General features: G+C 48.7%; 1 protein-coding gene across 2 annotated transcripts in view; it reads left to right on the top strand.

The window, feature by feature from the left end:
• Window positions 1-20,068, top strand: part of CALR3 (calreticulin 3) — a 28,467-nt gene extending 8,399 nt beyond the window's left edge. Inside the window, exons 4-10 of one of the 2 annotated variants that reach the window (XM_058425243.1) lie at window positions 3,716-3,810; window positions 4,845-5,030; window positions 6,462-6,569; window positions 6,666-6,797; window positions 8,550-8,642; window positions 9,973-10,144; window positions 19,220-20,068. In XM_058425243.1, coding sequence (XP_058281226.1) covers window positions 3,716-3,810; window positions 4,845-5,030; window positions 6,462-6,569; window positions 6,666-6,797; window positions 8,550-8,642; window positions 9,973-10,116 — 758 coding nt within the window. In that variant the 3' untranslated portion in view covers window positions 10,117-10,144; window positions 19,220-20,068. Of the gene's footprint in view, window positions 1-3,715; window positions 3,811-4,844; window positions 5,031-6,461; window positions 6,570-6,665; window positions 6,798-8,549; window positions 8,643-9,972; window positions 10,187-19,219 lie in introns of those variants that run through there. The other variant, XM_032171546.2, reaches the window with a different exon arrangement.
• Window positions 20,069-21,913: the final 1,845 nt, after the last annotated feature.

The raw sequence follows: 21,913 nt of genomic DNA, 5'->3' as shown, positions 1-21,913 counted from the left end.
CGTTCAGGAGTTCGAGACCAGCCTGGCCAACGTGGTGAAACCCTATCTCTACTAAAAATACAAAAAAAATTAGCTGGGCGTAGTGGCACATGCCTGTAGTCCCAGGTACTCAGCAGGCTGAGGCAGGAGAATTGCTTGAACCCAGGAGGTGGAGGTTGCAGTGAGCCGAGATCTCACCACTGCATTCCAGCCTGGGTAACGGAATGAGACTCCATCTCCAAAAAAAGAATGAATGTACTTCCAAAATATTCATCTTCAGCTGGGCACAGTGGCTTATGCCTGTAATCCCAGCACTTTGGGAGGCCAGGCAAGAGGATTACTTGAGTCCAGGAGTTCAAGACCAGCTTGACCAACATAGTGAGACCCTGTCACTACAAAAAATAAAAATTAGGGCTGGGTGCAGTGGCTCACGCCTGTTATCCCAGCACTTTGGGAGCTAGAGGCTGGCGGATCACCTGAGGTCAGGAGTTCGAGACCAGCCTGACCAACATGGAGAAACCCCATTTCTATTAAAAATATAAAATTAGAGCCGGGTGCGGTGGCTCACGCCTGTAATCCCAGCACTTTTGGAGGCCAAGGTGGGCGGATCACGAGGTCAGGAGATTGAGACCATCCTGACTAACACGGTGAAACCTCATCTCTATTAAAAATACAAAAAATTAGCCAGGAGTGGTGGTGGGTGCCTGTAGTCCCAGCTATTCGGGAGGCTGAGGCAGGAGAAGGTCGTGAACCCGGGAGGCGGAGCTTGCAGTGAGCTGAGATAGCTCCACTGCACCCCAGCCTGAGGGACAGAGTGAGATTCCATCTCAAAAAAAAAAAAAAAAATTCAAAATTAGCTGGGCATGGTGGCACATGCCTGTAATAATCCCAGCTACTCAGGAGGCTAAGGCAGGAGAATCACTTGAATCTGGGAGGCAGAGGTTATGGTTAGCCAAGATTGCACCATTGCACCATTGCACTCCAGCCTGGGCAATAAGAGCAAAACTCCGTCTCAAATAAATTAATAAATAAATAATACAAAATACAAAATAAAAATAAAAATAGAACTAAGAAACACCCAGATATCTGAAACATCAAGGGAGGATCACTTGAGCCCCAGAATTTGAGACCAGCTTGAGCGATATAGCAAGACCCCATCTCTACAAAATGTTTCTTTTTTTTTTTTGGAGACACAGCTTTGCTCTTGTTGCCCAGGCTGGAGTGCAATGGCACGATCCTGGCTCACTGCAACCTCTGCCTCCCAGGTTCAAGCGATTCTCCTGCCTCAGTCTCCCAAGTAGCTGGGGTTAGAGGTGCCCGCCACCATGCCCAGCTAATTTTGTATTTTTGTAGAGACGGGGTTTCACCGTGTTGGACAGGCTGGTCTCGACCTACTGACCTCAGGTGATCCACCCCCTTTGGCCTCCCAAAGTGCTGGAATTACAGGCGTGAGCCACCATGCCTGGCCCCATATCTACAACAATTTTAAAAATTAGCCCAATGAGGTTGTGCACACCTGTGGTTCTAGCTACTCAGGAGGCTGAAGCAGGAGAATCCCTGGAGCCCGAGGAGTTTGAGGATGCAGTGAGCTGTGATCACACAACTGCACTCCAGCTTGGATGACAGAATAAGACCCTGTCTGAAATAAATAAATAAATAAATAAGGGAAAAACCCTATATAGCATGAGTCTACTACATCTGAATTGCCAAGCATCATAATTTGGGGTTAAAAAAAGATTAAAATAAACTTTTCTTAGTATTTCAGTTTTTAATTCAACAGTTCCATTTTACTCAAACCCATTCTGTTACTATTGGAACACTTTGTTGTAATGAGTCAGTGCCAGCCATTAGTGTAAGGGGAGCTTGCTGAGGGTGAGGGGTTAAGGAGGAGGAGAAGGGAAGAACAGTTATTGTCAGTCTTGACATTTGCATAAATTCCTATGTATAAGTTATGCATAAAACCTCAGACAGGCAACACAGAGCCCCTCTGTCTACATTTCCTTATGAACATCCATTACAAGCGTAAATACCTTTTTTTTTTTTTGAGATGGAGTCTTGCTCTGTCACCCAGGCTGGAGTGCAGTGGTGCAATCTCGGCTCACTGCAACCTCCACCTCCCAGGTTCAAGCGATTCTCCTGCCTCAGCCTCCCCAGTAGCTAGGATTACAGGTGCATGCCACCATGTCTGGCTAATTTTTGTATTTTTAGTAGAGACGGGGTTTCACCATGTTGATCAGGCTGGTCTCCAACTCCTGACCTCGTGATCCACCCGCCTCAGCCTCCCAAAGTTCTGGGATTACAGCTGTGAACCACCACACCCAGCCCACATTTTTTTTTTTTTTAATTGAGACGGAGTCTCTCTTGGTCACCCAGGCTGGAGTACAGTGGCCCGATCTCAGCTCACTGCAGCCTCCACCTCCTGGATTCAAGTGATCCCCTCACCTCAGCCTCCCAAGTCCCTGGGACTACAGGGAAACACCACCACTCCCGGCTAATTTTTGTATTTTTAGTACACACGGGATTTTACCACGTTGGCCAGGCTGGTCTCAAACTGGCCTCAAGTCATCTCCCCACCTTGGCCTCCTAAAGTGCTGAGATTAGCAGGCCACTTTGAATATTTAGGTAAGCTTCAGAACACACTCAAAAAGTGAGTGGAAAGCCAGGACATTGTCCTTTAACAGCAATAATAAGATATTCACACATGTGACCAGATGCAGTGGCTCACACCTGTAATCTCAGCACTTTGGGAGGCCAAGGCAGGCAAATCACCTGAGGTCAGGAGTTTGAGACCAGCCTAGCCAACATGGCAAAAACTCGTCTCTACTAAAAACACAAAAATTAGCTGGGCATGGTGGTGCATGCCTGTAATCACAGCTATTCTACTCGGGAGGTTGATGCAGGAGAATCACTTAAACCCAGGAGGTGGAGACTGCAGTGAGCCAAGATCCCACCACTGCACTCCAGCCTGGGCGAGAGTGAGACTCTGTCTCCAATAAATAAATAAATATCTTAGTGTGAATATCTGATTATCAGATTATATCTGATTATATTTAAGAAGAATGGGGCCGGGCGCGGTGGCTCACGCTTGTAATCCCAGCACTTTGGGAGGCCGAGGCGGGCGGATCACGAGGTCAGGAGATCGAGACCACGGTGAAACCCCGTCTCTACTAAAAATACAAAAAATTAGCCAGGCGTGGTGGCGGGCGCCTGTAGTCCCAGCTCCTCGGAGAGGCTGAGGCAGGAGAATGGCGTGAACCTGGGAGGTGGAGCTTGCAGTGAGCCGAGATCGCGCCACTGCACTCCAGCCTGGGCGACAGAGCGAGACTCCATCTCAAAAAAAAAAAAAAAAAAAAAAAAGAAGAATGGACCGCTTGTGGTGTTTCAAGCCTGTAATCCTAGGACTTTGGGAGGCCAAGGCAGGTGGATCACAAGGTCAGGAGTTTGAGACCAGCCTGGCCAGCATGGTGAAACCCCATTTCTACTAAAAATACAAAAATTAGCTGGGCATCGTGGCATGCGCCTGTAGTCCCAGCTACTCAGGAGGCTGAGGCAGGAGAAATGCTTGAACCCAAGAGGCAGAAGTTTCCGTGAGCCAAGATCATGCCACTGCACTCCAGCCTAGGTGACAGCAAGACTCTGTCTCAAAAAAAGAAACAAAAAAAGAATGGTTGTGGGTTGGTTATTCTACGGTGATGCATTATGGAAAGAAATTGAGAGCAGCTTATCTTTTTTGTAGGACCCGATATTTGTGGATTTGATATCAAGAAAGTTCATGTTATTTTACATTTCAAGAATCAGTATCATGAAAACAAGAAACTGATCAGGTGTAAGGTAACTGCTCTTGTATTCAAATAAATGAGTGTTAACTCTTGCCAGATAATAACTAAGTTTAGAAAAAATAGTTTTGATAATAAAATACTTAACTGAGCCAGGGATGGGTCTTTGTAGACATACCTTCTGTTTCTGGTTTCCAGTTTAGAGGGCCCATTGGAGATACTTGTCTCCTTTAACTGGTTTCCTGAAGTTTTTACCCCATCAGGAGGGCACTCTCATTTTTTACCGTGAGCTATGACATGTCATCATTTGCCCTATGAGGGTTACAATAGTACAGTCACATTTCAGCCACATCCATCCTCATTAATGAATGAAATATTTAGGATGAAAAAACCATTCTGTAGAAATGTCTGCGTGCAGTGGCTCACGCCTGTAATCCCAGCAGTTTGGGAAGCTGAGGCAGGAGGACTGCTTGAGCCAAGGAGTTCAAGACCAGCCTGGGCAACATGGCAAAACCTTGTCATGACAAAAAATACAAAAATTAGCCAGGTGTAGTGCCAGGAACCTGTGGTCCCAGCTACTGGGGAGGCTGAGGTGGGAGGGTCACTTGAGCCTGGGAGGTCAAGGTTGTAGTGAGCTGTGATTGCACCACTGCACTCCAGCCTGGGTGACAGAGCAAGACCCTGTCTCAAAAAAAATAAATAAAAATAAACTGCATATTTAGACTTGCATTAAAACATCGAGGGTTGGCCGGGTGTGGTGGCTCATGCCTGTAATCCCAGCACTTTGGGAGGCTGAGGCAGGTGGATCACCTGAGGTCAGGAGTTCGAGACCAGCCTGGCCAACATGGTGAAACTCTGTCTCTACTAGATACAAAAAATTACCCGGGCATGGTGGCAGGTGCCTGTAATCCCAGCTTCTCAGGAGGCTGAGGCAGTAGAATCGCTTGAACTCAGGAGGTGGAGGTTGTAGTGAGCCGAGATTGTGCCACTGCACTCCACCCTGGGCGACAGAGTGAGACTCCATCTCAAAAAAAAAAAAAAAAGAAAACGAAGGTTTAATTGGTACGCTTTTCCCCCTAAAATGTGCAGGTTGATGGCTTCACACACCTCTACACTCTAATTTTAAGACCAGATCTTTCTTACGACGTGAAAATTGATGGTCAGTCAATTGAATCTGGCAGCATAGAGTACGACTGGAACTTAACATCACTCAAGAAGGAAACGTCCCTGGCAGAATCGAAGGATTGGGAACAGACTAAAGACAACAAAGCCCAGGTGTGAATTTTTCCTGGGCAACTCTAAAAAGTGCACATAGTTTGTAAGTACCCAGTTACTGGACAATTGCTGCATGGCTGGTAGCCATGATGGCAATATTGTAGCACCAAATGTCCTCCCCAGAGCACACACTGCAGACCAGCCACATCTCTATACATCTGAAGGTATCATAAAAGTTATTTATTTATTTATTTATTTATTGAGACAGAGTTTCGTTCTTGTTGCCCAGGCTGGAGTGCAGTGGCGTGATCTCAGCTCAGGGCAACCTCTGCCTCCCAGGTTCAAGTGATTCTCCTGCCTCAGCCTCCCGAATAGCTGGTATTACAGGCACCCGCCATCACCCCTGGCTAATTTTTTTTTTGGAACGGAGTCTCGCTCTGTCACCCAGGCTGGAGTGCCGTGGCACGATCTCGGCTCACTGCAAGCTCCGCCTCCCGGGTTAACGCCATTCTCCTGCCTCAGCCTCCCAAATAGCTGGGACTACAGGCGCCCACCATCACGCCCAGCTAATTTTTTTGTATTTTTAGTGGAGACGGGGTTTCATCTTGTTAACCAGGATGGTCTCGATCTCCTGACATCATGATCTGCCCGCCTCGGCCTCCCAAAGTGCTGGGATTACAGGCGTGAGCCACCGCACCTGGCCCTTAATTTTTGTATTTTTAGTAGAGATGGGGTTTCACCATGTTGGCCAGGCTGGTCTCGAACTCCTGACCTCAAGTGATCTGCCTGCCTTGGCCTCCCAAAGTGCTGGGATTACAGGCATGAGCCACCACATCTGGCCATCGCCATCACTTTTTGCACCATCACTTTTCACTCTAGCCACTACTTGAGGTTTCCACACCGGTGCTCCTCTCCATAGCATGGAGGAAAGGGCTAAAGTCATATGGCAGGTTAGGGAGAAAAATCTAGGCAGTGTGATGTTGCCCTGAAGTCCTCAGTGGGATTGGAAGCACCAAGCACTTGGCCTCCTGATCACCAAATTGAAGAAGGGAGAGGGACACTGGGAGAGGGGTCACCAGCCTGTGCCTGCCACTTGGCATCTAAGAATTTCCTTTCTCAAATCTGAGTATCTGGCTGGGTGTGGTGGCTCACGCCTGTAATACCAGCACTTCCAGAGGTCAAGGCAGGAGGATCGCTTGAACCCAGGAGTTCGAGACCAGCCTGGACAACAGAGGGAGACCCTGACTGTACAAAACATAAAAATAGTAGCCAGGTATGATGGCGGGCGCCTGTAGTCCGAGCTACTTGGGAGGTTGAGGCAGGAGGATCACTGGAGCCCAAGAGGTTGAGGCTGCAGTGAGCCATGATTGCGCAACCGCACTCCAGCCTGGGTGAGAGCAAAACCTAGTCTCAAGAAACGGAAACAGAAGCAACAACAACAAATATATGAGCATCTAACTGATTTTACTTTTTCCTTACATGTCTTTGAAGGACTGGGAGAAGCATTTTCTGGACGCCAGCGCCAGCAAGCAGAGCGACTGGAATGGTGAACTGGATGGGGACTGGCCAGCACCGATGCTCCAGAAGGCCCCGTACCAGGTGTGTGGCCTCTTTGCATGATGCCAGGGATGCCCCAGGGCTGCCCCTCCGCTGCCCATGTCATTGAGACCACCCCTTATGTTTTTTTTGATACAGGATGGCCTGAAACCGGAAGGTATTGATAAAGACATCTGGCTCCACCATAAGATGAAGAATACCAACTATTTGGCACAGTATGACCTCTCAGAATTTGAGAACATTGGTGCCATCGGCCTGGAGCTTTGGCAGGTCATTTGGTTTTAACTTTACTTTAGTTTTTGTGTGTGTGTGTTTTGTTTTGTTTTGTTGAGACAGGGTCTCATTCTGTCGCCTAGGCTGGAGTGCAGTGGCACCATCCTAGCTCACTGTAGCTTCAAACTGGGCCCAAGCGATCCTCCCACCTCCCAAGTAGCTAGGACTACAGGCACAAGCCACCACATCCAGATTTTTTTTTTAAGAGATGGGAGTCTAGGCTGGGCGTGGTGGCTCACACCTGTAATCCCAGCACTTTGGGAGGCCGAGGTGGGTGGATCACAAGGTCAGGAGATTGAGACCATCCTGGCTAACATGGTGAAACCCCAACTCTACTAAAAATACAAAAAAAATTAGCCAGGCGTGGTGGCGGGTGCCTGTAGTCCCAGCTACTCGGGAGGCTGAGGTAGGAGAATGGCGTGAACCCGGGAGGTGGAGCTTGCAGTGAGCTGAGATCGCGCCACTGCACTCCAGTCTGGGCGACAGAGCAAGACTCCGTCTCAAAAAAAAAAAAAAAAAGAGATGGGAGTCTCAGAACTTCTAGGCTCAAGCAATCCTTTCACCTCAGCCTTCCAAAGTGCTGAGAGTTTTGTTTGTTTGTTTTTTGTTTGTTTGTTTTTGTGCTTGTTTTTTTTAATGCTTTGGTGATCCCAGCTGGGCTCAGTGGCTTATGCCTGTAATCCCAGCACTTTGGGAGGCTGAGGGGGGCAGATTGCCTGAGCTCAGGTGTTCGAGACCAGCCTGGGCAACATAGTGAAACTCCGTCTCTACTAAAAATACAAAAATTAGCCAGGTGTGATGGCTCGTGCTTGTAGTCCCAGCTACTCAGGAGGCTGAGGCATGAGAATAACTTAATCCCGGGAGGAATCACTTGAACCCAGGAAGTGGAGGTTGCAGTGAGCCAAGATCGCGCCATGGCACTCCAGCCTGCGTGACAGAGTGAGACTTCGTCTCAAAAAAAAAAAAAAAAAAAAAAAAAAACAGAGCAAGACTAAGTCTCAAAAAAAAAAAAAAAAAGTTTTGGTGATCCCAATGTGTAGCCATGTTTAAGGAACCAGTGCCTTAGAGGGAAAGGATATTCTAGAAATGGGTTTAAGCACCACCTACTATTCTAATTGCTGTTATAGTATACAGTACTGAGTAAAATACAACTGTTTCTTTTTGAAAAGTTGTTACATATGTCACATCAATAATGAAAGCCTAGTAGCCAGGGACAGTATGGCTCACGTCTGTAGTAGTCCCAACTACTGGGGAGGCTGAGGTGGGACAATCACATGAGCCCAGTTTTTTTTTTTTTTCTTTGAGACTGAGTCTCACTCTGTCACCCAGGCGGGAGTGCCGTGGCACAATCTCAACTCACTGCAGCCTCTGCTTTCCGGCTTCAAGCAATCCTCCCACCTCAGCCTCCCAAGTAGCTGGGACTACAGGCATGCACGACCACACCTGGTAATTTTTGTATTTTTAGTAGAGACGGGGTTCACCATGTTGGCCAGGCTGGTCTTGAACTCCTGACCTCAAGTGATTCACCTGCCCCAGCCTCTCAAAGTGCTGGGATTACAGGTGTGAGCCACCACGCCTGGCCAAGCCCAGAAGTTCAAATCCAGCCTAGGCAACATAGCAAGACCCCATCTCTAAAAAATAAAAAATGTCACCTGAGCTCCATATATTTCCAAAGGAAAAAAGAAATGAAAAATAAACAAATAATAAAGAATAAAAGCATAATAATGAAGGCCTTATTTTCATCTGCAGGTGAGATCTGGAACCATTTTTGATAACTTTCTGATCACAGATGATGAAGAGTATGCAGATAATTTTGGCAAGGCCACCTGGGGCGAAACCAAGGTATGAAGCACGTGATTAACTCTTCCTACATCACTAATTTATTTATGTAATTTTTTTTTTTTTTTTGAGATGGAGTCTAGCTCTGTCACCCAGGCTGTAATGTAGTGGCACAATCTCGGCTCACTGCAACCTCCATCTCCCGGGTTCAAGCGATTCTTCTGCCTCAGACTCCCGAGTAGCTGGGACTACAGGCGCATGCCACCACGTCCGGCTAATTTGTGTATTTTTAGTAGAGGGGGGTTTCACCATATTGCTCAGGCTGGTCTCGAAGTCCTGACCTCAGGTGATCCGCCTGCCCTGGCCTCCCAAAGTGCTGGGATTACAAGAGTGAGCCATTGTGCCTGGCCCCACGTAAGGTTAATGCTGGCAGGTTCCAGGGATTAGGACATGATTTTTTGTTGTTGTTGTTGTTGAGACAGAGTCTTGCTCTGTCACGCCAAGTGCAGTGGTGTGATCTCGGCTCACTGCAGCCTCCACCTCCAGGTTCAAGCAATTCTCCTGCCTCAGCCTCCCGAGTAGCTGGGACTACAGGCACCTGCCACTACACCCAACTAATTTTTGTATTTTTAGTAGAGACAGGGTGTCACCATATTGGCCAGGATAGTCTCGCTCTCTTGACCTCATGATCCGCCTGCCTCGGCCTCCCAAAGTGCTGGGATTACAGGCGTAAGCCACTGCACCCAGCCAGGACATGAAATCTTTATAGGCTTTTCTTATTCAGCCTATCCCAGGTGGTGAGGAGGCTTCTAGAAGGCAGGGTCTGCCTGAGTACTGACATGCATTTGGCCACATGGAAGCATAACCCCTGGCCTCGGGGCTTTTTTTGTTTTGTTTGTTTTGTTTTGTTTTGAGACGGGGTTTTGCTCTGTCACCCAGGCTGAAGTGCAGTGGCACCATCTCAGCTCACTGCAACCTCCACCTCCTGGGTTCAAATGATCCTCTCACCTCAGCCTCCCGAGCAGCTGGGACTACAGCCACACACCACCACACCCAGCTAATTTTTGCTTTTTTTTTTTTTTGAGACAGAGTCTTGCTCTGTCGCCCAGGATGGAGTGCAGTAGCATGATCTCGGCTCACTGCAAGCTCCACCTCCCAGGTTTAGGCCATTCTCCTGCCTCAGCCTCCCGAGTAGCTGGGACTACAGGCGCCCGCCACCACGCCCGGCTATTTTTTTTGTATTTTTGGTAGAGACTGTGTTTCGCCGTGTTAGCCAGGATGGTCTCGATCTCCTGACTTCGTGATCCATCTGCCTTGGCCTCCCAAAGTGCTGGGATTACAGGCATGAGCCATCGCATCCGGTGGGGCTTATGTTTTTTCTTTCTTTCTCCAGGGTCCAGAAAGGGAGATGGATGCCATACAGGCCAAGGAGGAAATGAAGAAGGCCCGTGAGGAAGAGGAGGAAGAGCTGCTGTCGGGAAAAATTAACGGGCACGAACATTACTTCAATCAATTTCACAGAAGGAGTGAACTTTAGTGATCCCCATTAGATATAAGGATGACTGGTAAAATCTCATTGCTACTTTAATCTATGTTTCAAACTCAAATGTCTACATGGCACTTTGTCCAATTTTCTTTGAAAAGTGTTTCATGCTTCTGGGTGGGGTAGGTTGCATCTCCCCTGGTGACCCCCTTGCACTGAGAAGTTCCCTCTTGACAATTTTACACGCTGGAAGCCAGAGGCCAGCAAGGGTCTGGCCAAAACCATGATCCCCTTTTCTTAACTCCCAAAAGTCTTTTTATAAAATAAAAGTTGACCAGGCAGTGTGCCTCACACCTATAATCCCATCACTTTGGGAGGCTAAAGTGGGCGGATCACTTGAGCCCAGAGTTCAAGACCAGCCTGGCCCACACAGTGAAAACCTGTCTCTACTAACAATACAAAAAGTAGCTAGATGTGGTGGTGCGCACCTGTAGTCCCAGGTACTTCAGGCTGAGGCTGGAGGCAGCCTCAACCTCCTGAGTAGCTGGGACTACAGGCGCCCACCACCACACCTGGTTAACTTTTTGTATTTTTAGTAGAGACGGGGTTTCACTGTGTTAGCCAGGATGGTCTTGATCTCTTGACCTCGTGATCTGCCTGCCTTGGTCTCCCAAAGTGCTGGGATTAGAGGCATGAACCACTGCAGCCAGCCATATTTTTTGTTTTTTAATTTAATTTTTATAGGGATGGGAGTCTCATATGTTGCCCAGGCTGGTCCTGAACTCCTGGACTCAAGCCATCCTCCCACCTTGGCCTCTCAAAGCTCTGGGCTTACAGGTATGAGCCACTGCTCCTGGCCCAGTCTTCTTCTGGAAGAGGCCCATAATCATACTGAAACTCGTGATGAAAATAATCAAATTTGTGACACCAGAAATTTGGAATCTAGTGATGTTATGAATAAGCCAAATAAATTGGAATTTATATACAGAATATTGAGAGTTGACCAGTGTGGGCCAGGTGCAGTAGCTCACACCTGTAATCCCAGCACTTTGGGAGACTGAGGTGTGTAAATTGCTTGAGTCCTGGAGTTCAAGACCAGCCTGGGCAATGTGGCGAAACTCTGCCTCTACAAAAAATACTAAAAATTAGCTGGGTTTGGCGGTGCACACCTGTGGTCCCAGCTATTCGGGAGGCTGAGATGGGAAGATCACCTGAGTTTAGGAGGTGGAGATTGCAGTGAGCTGAGATTGCACCACTGCACTCCAGCCTGTGTGACAGAATGAGAACCTACCTCAGAAAAAAAAAGAAAGAAAAGAAAAAAAAGAAGGTTGATCAGTTTCAAAAGCCTGGCTGGGAAGTGAAGTTCTGCAAAGTTTTGCTCTCACTCTGGTCAATGTTGGCAGACCTTTACACCTGGATTTTTTCTGATGATGGCTATATCAACCTTCACCAATTATTAGGGATTGATTATTACGCTGAGAAACTAAAGTATCTAAACTAAGTATCCCTTCCTTCTAATGCAAGGGTGGCAAACATTGCCTACCTCTTTCATCTCTGAACAGGGTGAGTAGTGTGAAAAGAATCAGAGGCAGACCTAGAGAGAAAGTGCTGGTACCAATTACTGTACAAAGATGAGTCAGGCCAGGTGTGGTGGCTTGTGCCTGTAATCCCAGCTATTTGGGAGGCCAAGGAGGGAGGATCACTTAAGATCAGGAGTTTGAGGCTGAGCGCGGTGGCTCACGCTTGTAATCCCAGCACTTTGGGGGGGCTGAGGCTGGCAGATCATGAGGTCAGGAGATCGAGACCACGGTGAAACCCCGTCTCTACTAAAAATACAAAAAGAATTAGCCGGGCGTGGTGGTGGGCGCCTGTAATCCCAGCTACTCGGAGAGGCTGAGGCAGGAGAATGGCGTGAACCCGGGAGGCGGAGCTTGCAGTGAGCTGAGATTGTGCCACTGCACTCCAGCCTGGGCGACAGAGCAAGACTCCGTCTCAAAAAAAAAAAAAAAAAAAAAAAAAGAAAAAAGATCAGGAGTTTGAGACCAGCCTGGGCAACATAGAGACCTCGTCTCTAAAAAAAAATTTTTTTGTAATTAGCTGTGCATGGAGGCACATGACTGTGGTCCCAGCTACTTGGGAGGCTGAGATGGGAGGATTGCTTGAGTCCAGGAGGTCAAGGCTGCAGTGGGCTATGATTGTGTCACTGCACTCCAGCCTGAGTGACAGAGCGAGACCCTGTCTCTAAAAATGAAATAAAATGGAGCTAAAAAGACAAAAAAAAATGAGTGAGACTGGCTCAGGCCCTGAAGATTCGTTGGGAGCAGCGTTGTCCGACAGAATTTGTCACGTGTTGCTCTTTTTGTTTGTTTGTTTGTTTTTGAGACAGTCTTGCTCTGTCGCCCAGGCTGGAGTTCAGTGGTGCGATTATGGCTCACTGCAACCTCTGCCTCCTGGGTTCAAGCGATTCTCATGCCTTAGCCTCCCAAGTAGCTGGGATTACAGGCATGCACCACACCTGTCTGAATTTTGTATTTTTAGTAGAGATGGGATTTCGCCATGTTGGCCAGGCTGGTCTGGAACTCCTGACCTCAAGTGATCCGCCTGCCTCGGCCTCCCAAAGTGCTGAGATCACAGGCGTGAGCTACCATGCCAGGTCACGTGTTGCTCTTGAGCCCTTGAAGTGTGGCTAGTGGGACCAAGAAATGACTTTTTAATCTTATTTCATTCTAGTTAACTTCACTTTAAACTTTGTTAGAGGAAAAACTCTGGACGTATTAAATTTCATGGAGTGTAACTGAGCAAAGAACAATTCATAAATCAGGTAGCTGCCAGAGCAACTCCATCTTGAATAGGGGCTTAGTAAAATAAGGCTGAGACCTACTGGGCTGCATTCCCAGGCGGTTAAGGCATTCTTAGTGACATGATGAGATAGGAGATCAGCACTAAAGACCTTGCTGATAAAACAGGTTGCAGTAAAGAAGCCAGCTAGGCCGGGCGCGGTGGCTCACGCCTGTAATCCCAGCACTTTGGGAGGCCGAGGCAGGCGGATCACGAGGTCAGGAGATCAAGACCATTCTGGCTAACATGGTGAGACCCCGTCTCTACTGAAAATACAAAAAATTAGCTGGGCGTGGTGTCATGCGCCTGTAGTCCCAGCTACTCGGGAGGCTGAGGCAGGAGAATGGCATGAACCCGGGAGGCGGAGCTTGCAGTGAGCCGAGATCGCGCCACTGCACTCCAGCCTGGGCAACAGAGCCAGACTCTGTCTCAAAAAAAAAAAAAAAAAAAAGAAGCCGGCTAAAACCCACCAAAACCAAGATAGTGATGGGAGTGACCTCTGGTGGCCTTCACTGCTACACTCCCGCCAGCGCCATGACAGTTTACAAAGGTCATGACAACATCAGGAAGTTACTGTACATAGCAGCCTAAAAAGGAGGCCGGGCGCGGTGGCTCACTCCTGTAATCCCAGCACTTCGGAAGGCTGAGACGGGTGGATCACGAGGTCAGGAGATCGAGACCATCCTGGCTAACACGGTTAAACCCGTCTCTATTAAAAATACAAAAAAATTAGCTGGGCGTGGTGGCGGGCGCCTGTAGTCCCAACTACTCGGGAGGCTGAGGCAGGAGAATGGCATGAACCCGGGAGGCGGAGCTTGCAGTGAGCCGAGACCGCGCCACTGCACTCCAGCCTGGGTGACAAAGCGAGACTCCGTCTCAAGAATAAATAAATAAATAAATAAATAAATAAATAAATAAATAAATAAGTAAATCAATCAATCAATAAATAGGGAAGGCATGAATAATCCACCTCTTGTCTAGCATATCATCAAGAAATAACCATAAAAATGAGCAATGTGGCCAGGCACGGTGGCTCAAGCCTGTAATTCCAGCACTTTGGGAGGCCGAGGCAGGCAGATCACTGGAGGTTGGGAGTTCAAGACCAGCCTGACCAACATGGAGAAACCCCACCTCTACTAAAAATACAAAATTAGCTGGGCGTGGTGGTGCATGCCTGTAATCCCAGCTCTTCAGGAGGCTGAGGCAGGAGAACCACTTGAACCCAGGAGGTGGAGGTTGTGATGAGCCGAGATCCCATCATTGCACTCCAGCCTCGGCAACAAGAGTGAAACTCCTCCCCCACCCCCCAAAAAAAAGCAACCAGCAGCCCTTGGGGCTGCTCTATGAAGTAGCCATTCCTTTATTCCTTTACTTTCCTAATAAACTTGCTTTCACTTTACTGTATGGACTCGCCTTAATTCTTTCTTGGGTGAGATCCAATAACCCTCTTGGGGTCTGGATCAAGACCCCTTTGCGGTAACAGTACAAAGGCTCTGATTGTCAGAAGTGGCAGGGATCACTGGAACTCCACTTCAGATCCCATCTGCATCATCAAAACGTCAACCCTAAATAAATAAATTCAGGAAATATGGTTAAATGTAGAGTTTAGTGTAGCACAAAGTTTGAGGACGGCCACCCTGGAACACAGATTCCAAAGAATGGAAATCAGCACTCCAAACTGAGGAAGTTTGGGGGTCATTTATGTAGGTAAAGTTTGGGAAGCTTGACAGAGTTTCTACATATTTCACACAAGGCAAGTACATAGTTAACAGTAATCTGATTAGTCAAGGCAGTGGTCTTTTCCGGAAGGGTATATTTAACATTCACATAGAGGACATAACAGTCACGGGATCTTTTGCACTATCTGGTCTGATTTAGGTGCAAGATAATAAAGGAAAAGTCAGCAATGAAGAAGGGAGATCTTAATGCTGATGCCATTTAGTCTTTTGAAATGAATCTACCGAGCAAGAACAGGAGAGTTAATCTATAATCTATAAGCAGAAGTTGTAGTTACATGCTGTCTGGCTCAGATCACACAGTCCCGTTTTCTTCAAGGCTCAACATAATTCTTAGGGTTCAAAAGTGTGTGATTAAGTTTGGATTTTTTTTTTTTTTTTTTTGAGACGAAGTTTCTGTGTTGCCCAGGCTGCAGTGCAGTGGCGCGATCTCGGCTCACTGCAAGCCCTGCCTCCTGGGTTCATGCCATTCTCCTGCCTCAGCCTCCCAAGTAGCTGGGACTACAGGCGCCCACCACCATGCCCAGCTAATTTTTTGTATTTTTAATAGAGACGGGGTTTCACCATGTTGGCCAGGATGGTCTCGATCTCCTGACCTCGTGATCTGCCTGCCTTGGCCTTCCAAAGTGTTGGGATTTCAGGCGTGAGCCACCAGGCCCGGCCTTTTTTTTTTTCTTTTTTTTTCTTCTGAGATGGAGTTTTGCTCTTGTTGCCCAAGCTGGAGTGCAATGGCACAATCTTGGCTCACTGCAACCTCCCCCTCCCAGGTTCAAGCGATTCTCGTGCCTCAGCCTCCCGAGTAGCTGGGATTACAGGCGCCCGCCACCACACCGGGCTAATCCTTGTATTTTTAGTAGAGATGGGGTCTCACCATGTTGACCAGGCTGATCTCGAATTCCTGACCTCGTGAACCGCCTGCCTCGGCCCTCCAAAGTGCTGGAATTACAGGCGTGAGCCACTGCGCCCAGCCAAGTTTGTATTATTTTTACAAGATGATGCTGGAGAGTTTCTATGGCCACCACCCTTCTAGACTCTCTGATACTGGTGCTTAAAGCCTGCATGCTACATTTCCTGGACGCCATTGCCAATTGGCAACGTTCCTATCATGCTTTATTAGAACAAAGATGGGAGGCAGAAAGAGGGGAGAAATCATTTGTTTTCAGACTTCTGCCAGTGGCTTAGGTGGTGGTGACAACAACAGCTGTGACTTTAGCAATCATGGTGGAAGCAACTGTGGCTAGCAAGGGTGAACACATCTGGGATCCTTCTGTAGGCACAGTGATTGTGGGTTATGGGTCCTCCCGTGCTTTATTTATTTATTTATTTTGAGACGGAGTTTCGCTCTTGTCGCCCAAACTGGAGTGCAGTGGCGCGATCTCAGCTCACTGCAACCTCTGCCTCCCAGGTTCAAGTGATTCTCCTGCCTCATCCTCCCGAGTAGCTGGGATTACAGGTGCCCACCACCACAACTGGCTAATTTTTGTATTTTTAGTAGACACAGGGTTTCATCATGTTGGCCAGGCTGGTCTTAAACTTCTGACCTCAGGTGATCCATCTGCCTCGGCCTCCCAAAGTGCTGGGATTACAGGCGTGAGCCACTATGCCCAGCCACCTCCCCTGCTTTAATCTTTCAGCTCTAGAGAGGCTAGCAGCCTCATATAGTTACCAATCTTTAGGTAAATTTACCTTCCTCTTTTGTTCTTCCAGTACTTCCAACACTTTTTTTTTTTTTTTTGAGACAGATTCTTGCTCTGTTGTCCAGGCTGGAGTGCAGTGGTGCGATCTCAGCTCACTGCAACCTCCGCCTCCCGGGTTCAAGCAATTCTCCTGCCTCAGCCTCCTGAGTAGCTGAGATTACAGGCACCCGCCACCACGCCCAGCTAATTTTTTTGTATTTTTAGTAGAGACGGGGTTTCACCATGTTGGTCAGGCTGGTCTCGAACCCCTGACCTCGTGATCCACCCACCTCGGCCTCCCAAAGTGCTGGGATTATAGGCGTGAGCCACCGTGCCCAGCCCCAACACTTTTATATTCAGTCCCCTGTAGTCATTTATGTATTCATTTATTTTTATTTATTTATTTTTTAGACAGAGTCTCGCTCTGTCACCTAGGTTGGAGTGCAATGGTGAGTTCTCAGCTCATTGCAACCTTCCCCTCCCAGGTTCAAGCAATTCTCTTGCCTCAGCCTCCTGAGTAGCTGGGATTACAGGCACCTGCCACTGCAATGGGTTAATTTTTGTATTTTTAGTAGAGATGGGGTTTCTCCATGTTGGCCAGGCTGGTCTCAATCCACCTGTCTCAACTGGATTGCTGGGATTACAGGCGTGAGCCACAGAGCCTGGCTCAATCCCCTGTATTCAATATCCTCTATTTGAAGTACCTAGAAGGACTTCTCTTTTCCTTATGGAATATGTACTGATAAAGCACTCGAGACTGTTAAAAACCTTCATTACTCTATAGATGTAACAAAAGAAGCTGAGGCAAAGTTAATGTAAGTAGAGAGTTTGGGTCAAGGTTGAGGACTGCAGTCCAGGAGACATAGATTCAAGTTGCCCTGAATGTATGCTTTGATTAGCAACAGTTACAAGTGGGTTCTTTTTGTTTTTGACTTTGTTTTGAGACAGTCTCACTCTGTCACCCAGGCTGGAGTGCAGTGGTGCAATCTCGGGTCACTGCAACCTCCAACTCCCGGGTTCAAGTGATTCTCTGGCCTCAGCCTCCCGAGTAGCTGGGACTATAGGCAGGCACCACCACATCTGGCTAATTTTTGTATTTTTTTTTTAGTAGAGATGGGGTTTCACCATATTGATGTTTCACCATATTGGCCAGGCTGGTCTCCAACTCCTGACCTCATGATCCTCCCACCTCAGCCTCCGAAAGTGCTGGGATTACAGGTGTAAGCCACTGCACCTGGCGACAAGTGGGTTCTTGTCTTATTTATTTATTTATTTTTGAGACAGAGTTTCGCTTTTGTTGCCCAGGCTGGATTGCAATGGTGTGATCTTGGCTCACTGAAACCTCTGCCTCCTGGGCTCGAGCAATTCTCCTGCCTCAGCCTCCTGAGTAGCTGGGATTACAGGCGCCTGCCACCACGCCCGGCTAATTTGTGTACTTTCAGTAGAGACAGGTTTTGCCATGTTGGCCAGGCTGGTCTGGAACTTCTGACCTCAGGTGATCTGCCCACCTTGGCCTCCCAAAGTGCTGGGGTTACAGGCGTGAGCCACCCCACCTGGCCCACAAGTGGGTTCTTAAAGGAAAAAGAAGGGGCAGTTCCTAAAGTGTTTATTGCGGATTTACATAGAATAACCTAAGCTGTTGATTGGCTATACATTGTTCTTTTTTTTTTTTTTTTTTTTTTGAGACTGAGTCTTGCTCTGTTGCCCAGGCTGGAGTGCAGTGGCTTGATCTTGGCTCACTGCAAGCTCCGCCTCCTGGGTTCATGCCATTCCCCTGCCTCAGCCTCCCGAGTAGCTGGGACTACAGACGCCCACCACCATGCCCGGCTAATTTTTTGTATTTTTTAGTAGAGACAGGGTTTCACCGTGTTAGCCAGGATGGTCTCGATCTCCTGACCTTGTGATCCACCTGCCTCGGCCTCCCAAAGTGCTGGGATTATAGGCGTAAGCCACCGCACCCAGCCTTCTTCTTCTTCTTTTTTTTGAGACAGAGTCTTGCTCTGTTGCCCAGGCTAGAGTGCAGTGGTGCCATCTCTGCTCACTGCAACCTCCGCCTCCTAGGTTCAAGCGATTCTCCTGACTCAGCCTCCTGAGTGGCTGGGACTAAAGGCATGTGCCACCACGCCTGGCTAATTTTTGTATTTTTAGTAGAGATGAGGTTTCACCATGTTGGGCAGGCTGGTCTCAAACTGCAGACCTCAGGTGATCTGCCTGTCTTGGCCTCCCAAAGTGCTGGGGTTACAGGTGAGCCACCACACCTGGCCAAAAATACCTTTAAACAATACCCCTGGCCACAGGTGCAGCTGGGGGAATTGTTTCAACCACAATAGGCTGGAGGTTCACGATGTTTAGATTTCTAACAAATCCCGTGGCCAGGCTCGGTGGCTCACGCCTGTAATCCCAGCACTTTGGGAGGCTGAGGCAGGTGGATCACGAGGTCAGGAGATGGAGACCAGCCTGGCCAACATGGTGAAACCCCATTCTACTAAAAACACAAAAATTAGCCGGGCATGGTGGCAGGTGCCTGCAATTCCAGCTACTCGGGAGGCTGAGGCATGAGAATCACTTGAACCTGGGAGGTGGAGGTTGCAGTGAGTCGAGATCATGCCACTGCACTCCAGCCTGGGTGACACAGCGAGACTCTGTCTCAAAAAAAAAAAAAAAAAAAAAAAAAAAAGGAAGCAAACATCTCAAGTCTCACCTAGAGCTACCAATCAGCCTAAGAACCCCAGTTTGTGTTTAACAAGCCCTTGTGAGGTGGTTCTAACACGGTTTCAGGATGAGTCAGCTCCCTGCTCTAGACTGTCAACCGGGGGTACAGAGTGTGTTGACCTGATGCACAATTAGTTCACCTGTGTCTAGGCCACAGTCTGGCCCAAGGTAGAGTGCTCAACACGTGTTTGGCAGGTGAATGAATCATAAAGCATGCAGTGCTCATCTGAGCGGCAGGAGGCACCCTGAGTCACTGAAGATGCTGGAGCAGCTGCTTGTGAAACACCAGATAGGAGGAGACGGACGGGAGGCTGTGTCCCCACACCTGAGATTGCCGGCCTTCTGACTTGCTTGCTGGGAACCGGTGCCAGGCCAGACACACTGTGCCTCCATCATAGGATGCCTGGTAAGGCGAGGCCAACCTTCCCTGAAGAAACCCTGTGCTGCTATGGTCAAGTTGCCTGCTCGGACTTCCTTCTTCACTCTGTTTATAGAAATTGGCCCTGGAGAGCGCCTCTGCCCGACCGCCCTGTCTGGGAGGTCTACCACGGAGGCCAGAAGCAATGTGGGGGCTGGACGTGGTGGCTCACGCCTGTGGTCCTGGCACTCTGGGGGTCGAGGCGGGTTGATCACTTCGGGCTAGGAGTTCGAGACCAGTCTGGCCAACATGGCGAAACATATGAAAAATACAACAGACAAACCAACCAACCAACTCAGTGACAACAAAACAGGTCTACCCTGGAGTCATACTCTATTTTTTTCTATTTTCCTCCCTTTCTGATCCTTTATCGCACTTTCTTTTTCTTCCTCTTCCTTCTCCTTCTTCGTCAGAGGATTGAGTTATTATCACTGATCCATATAAAGTCCCTCTCTCATTTATTTTAATTCCCACTCCCCATTTCTATTCCCCGTCTTCCCATGTGCAACCTTCCTAATATGTTTGATACGCATCTTTTTGTTTGTATGTATTTTTAGAAAATGTTTATTGTTTTTGTGTGCAAAAAAATTAATAAAAAAAAAACAAAAAAACAAAAAAACCAAGAAATTGGCCCTGGAGGTGTATGTGCTGGGTGCCCATAGCCAATGGAAGGCAATGTATATTTATTTATTTATTTATTTATTTATTTATTTATTTAATTTTTTTTTTCTTTGAGACGGAGTCTCGCTCTGTCCCCCAGGCTGGAGTGCAGTGGCGCAATCTCGGCTCACTGCAAGCTCCGCCTCCCGGGTTCACGCCATTCTCCTGCCTCAGCCTCCCAAGTAGCTGGGACTACAGGCGCCCGCCAACACGCCCGGCTAATTTTTTGTATTTTTAGTAGAGACGGGGTTTCACCGTGTTAGCCAGGATGGTCTCGATCTCCTGACCTTGTGATCCGCCCGCCTCGACCTCCCAAAGTGCTGGGATTACAGGCTTGAGCCACCACGCCCGGCCGTATATTTATTTTTATTTTATTTTTTGAGACGGTGTCTCGCTCTGTCACCCAGGCTGGAGCATTTGAATAAATAAATGCCCTGTAATCCCAGCACTTTGGGAGGCCAAGGCGGGCAGACTGCTTGAGGTCAGGAGTTCAAGACCAGCCTGGCCAACATGGTGAAACCCCATCTCTATTACAAATACAAAAATTTGGCCGGGCGAGGTGGCTCACATCTGTAATCCCAGCACTTTGGGAGGCTGAGGCAGGCGGATCACCTGAGGTCAGGAGTTTGAGACCAGCCTGGCCAACATGGTGAAACCCTGTCTCTCCTAAAAATACAAAAATTAGCCAGGCGTGTTGGCAGGCGCCTGTAATCCCAGCTACTAGGGAGGCTGAGAGAGGAGAATTGCTTGAACCTGGGAGGTGGAGGTTGCAGTGAGTGGAAATCATGTCACTGCATTCCAGCCTGGGCGACAGAGCAAGACTCCATCTCAAAAATAAAACAAAAATACAAATACAAAAATTAGCCAGGCATGGTGGCACATGCCTGTAATACCAGCTACTCAGGAGGCTGAGGTATGAGAATCACTTGAACCTGAGAGGCGAGGTTGCGGTGAGCCGAGATCGTGCCACTGCACTCCAGCCTGGATGACAGAGTGAGACAAAATAAAATTTAAAAAAGTTCTCTAGAGTAGGGCTTTTCCTCCAATAACCATACTCCAGCAAGCCTCAGGTGCCTGCTGCTCTGTGCCGGGCAGTGAGACACATAGATGTGTAACACCAGCAAACACGTATTACCATTCTCTCTTTTCAGAAGAGGGGCCTAGGGGCCCAGAGAGGCGAGTTCAACTACTTGCCAAGACACACAGAGCAGCTGGGGAATCATGCCTGGCACCTGGCACTGTGGGTGCTGCAGCGGCACAGAGAGGTGAAGTCCTGCGCCTGAGCTTAGCCAAAACCCTAAGGGGCAGACCCAGATTATAAAACACACACAAACAGCTATCCTAGGAACAGGACGCTTTGCGGGGCAGGGTGAGGGGGGCAGGGTGCGGGTCCCCCCAGATTAGCATACACACACACACTGCGATCCTAGGAACAGGGCGCCTTGCGGGGCAGGGTGAGGGTCCGGACCCTCCGCGGCGTGAGCGACCGCCTCCCCAGGCGCACTGGCAGGGGGACGGCATCCCTAACAGAGAACCAGGCCTCGGCATGGGCTGGAGGGATGACAGACCATTGCCGACTCTGACAGCGGCCAGCGGTACGAGAGTCCGAACAACTTTGGAAGGAGGAGCAGGGGTAGCAGGCCAGAGAGCACAGAAGACGCAGACGCCTCAGGCCCCGCCCCTCCCGGCTGCGTGTGCGCGGCCCCGCCCTCGCCCCTCCCGGCCTGACTGCGCGTGCGTGGCCCTGCCTACGGCCCCGCCTTCTCCCGGGACAGGCTGCGTGCGCACCGCCCTCCCGTCGTCCCAGTGCG

The sequence above is a fragment of the Hylobates moloch genome, unplaced genomic scaffold (genome assembly GCF_009828535.3).
Source record: "Hylobates moloch isolate HMO894 unplaced genomic scaffold, HMol_V3 SCAFFOLD_12, whole genome shotgun sequence".
In the NCBI taxonomy this organism is placed as follows: domain Eukaryota; kingdom Metazoa; phylum Chordata; class Mammalia; order Primates; family Hylobatidae; genus Hylobates; species Hylobates moloch.
The sequence above is the reverse complement of the archived record's forward strand: the minus strand, read 5'-3'. Positions and strand labels throughout refer to the sequence as shown.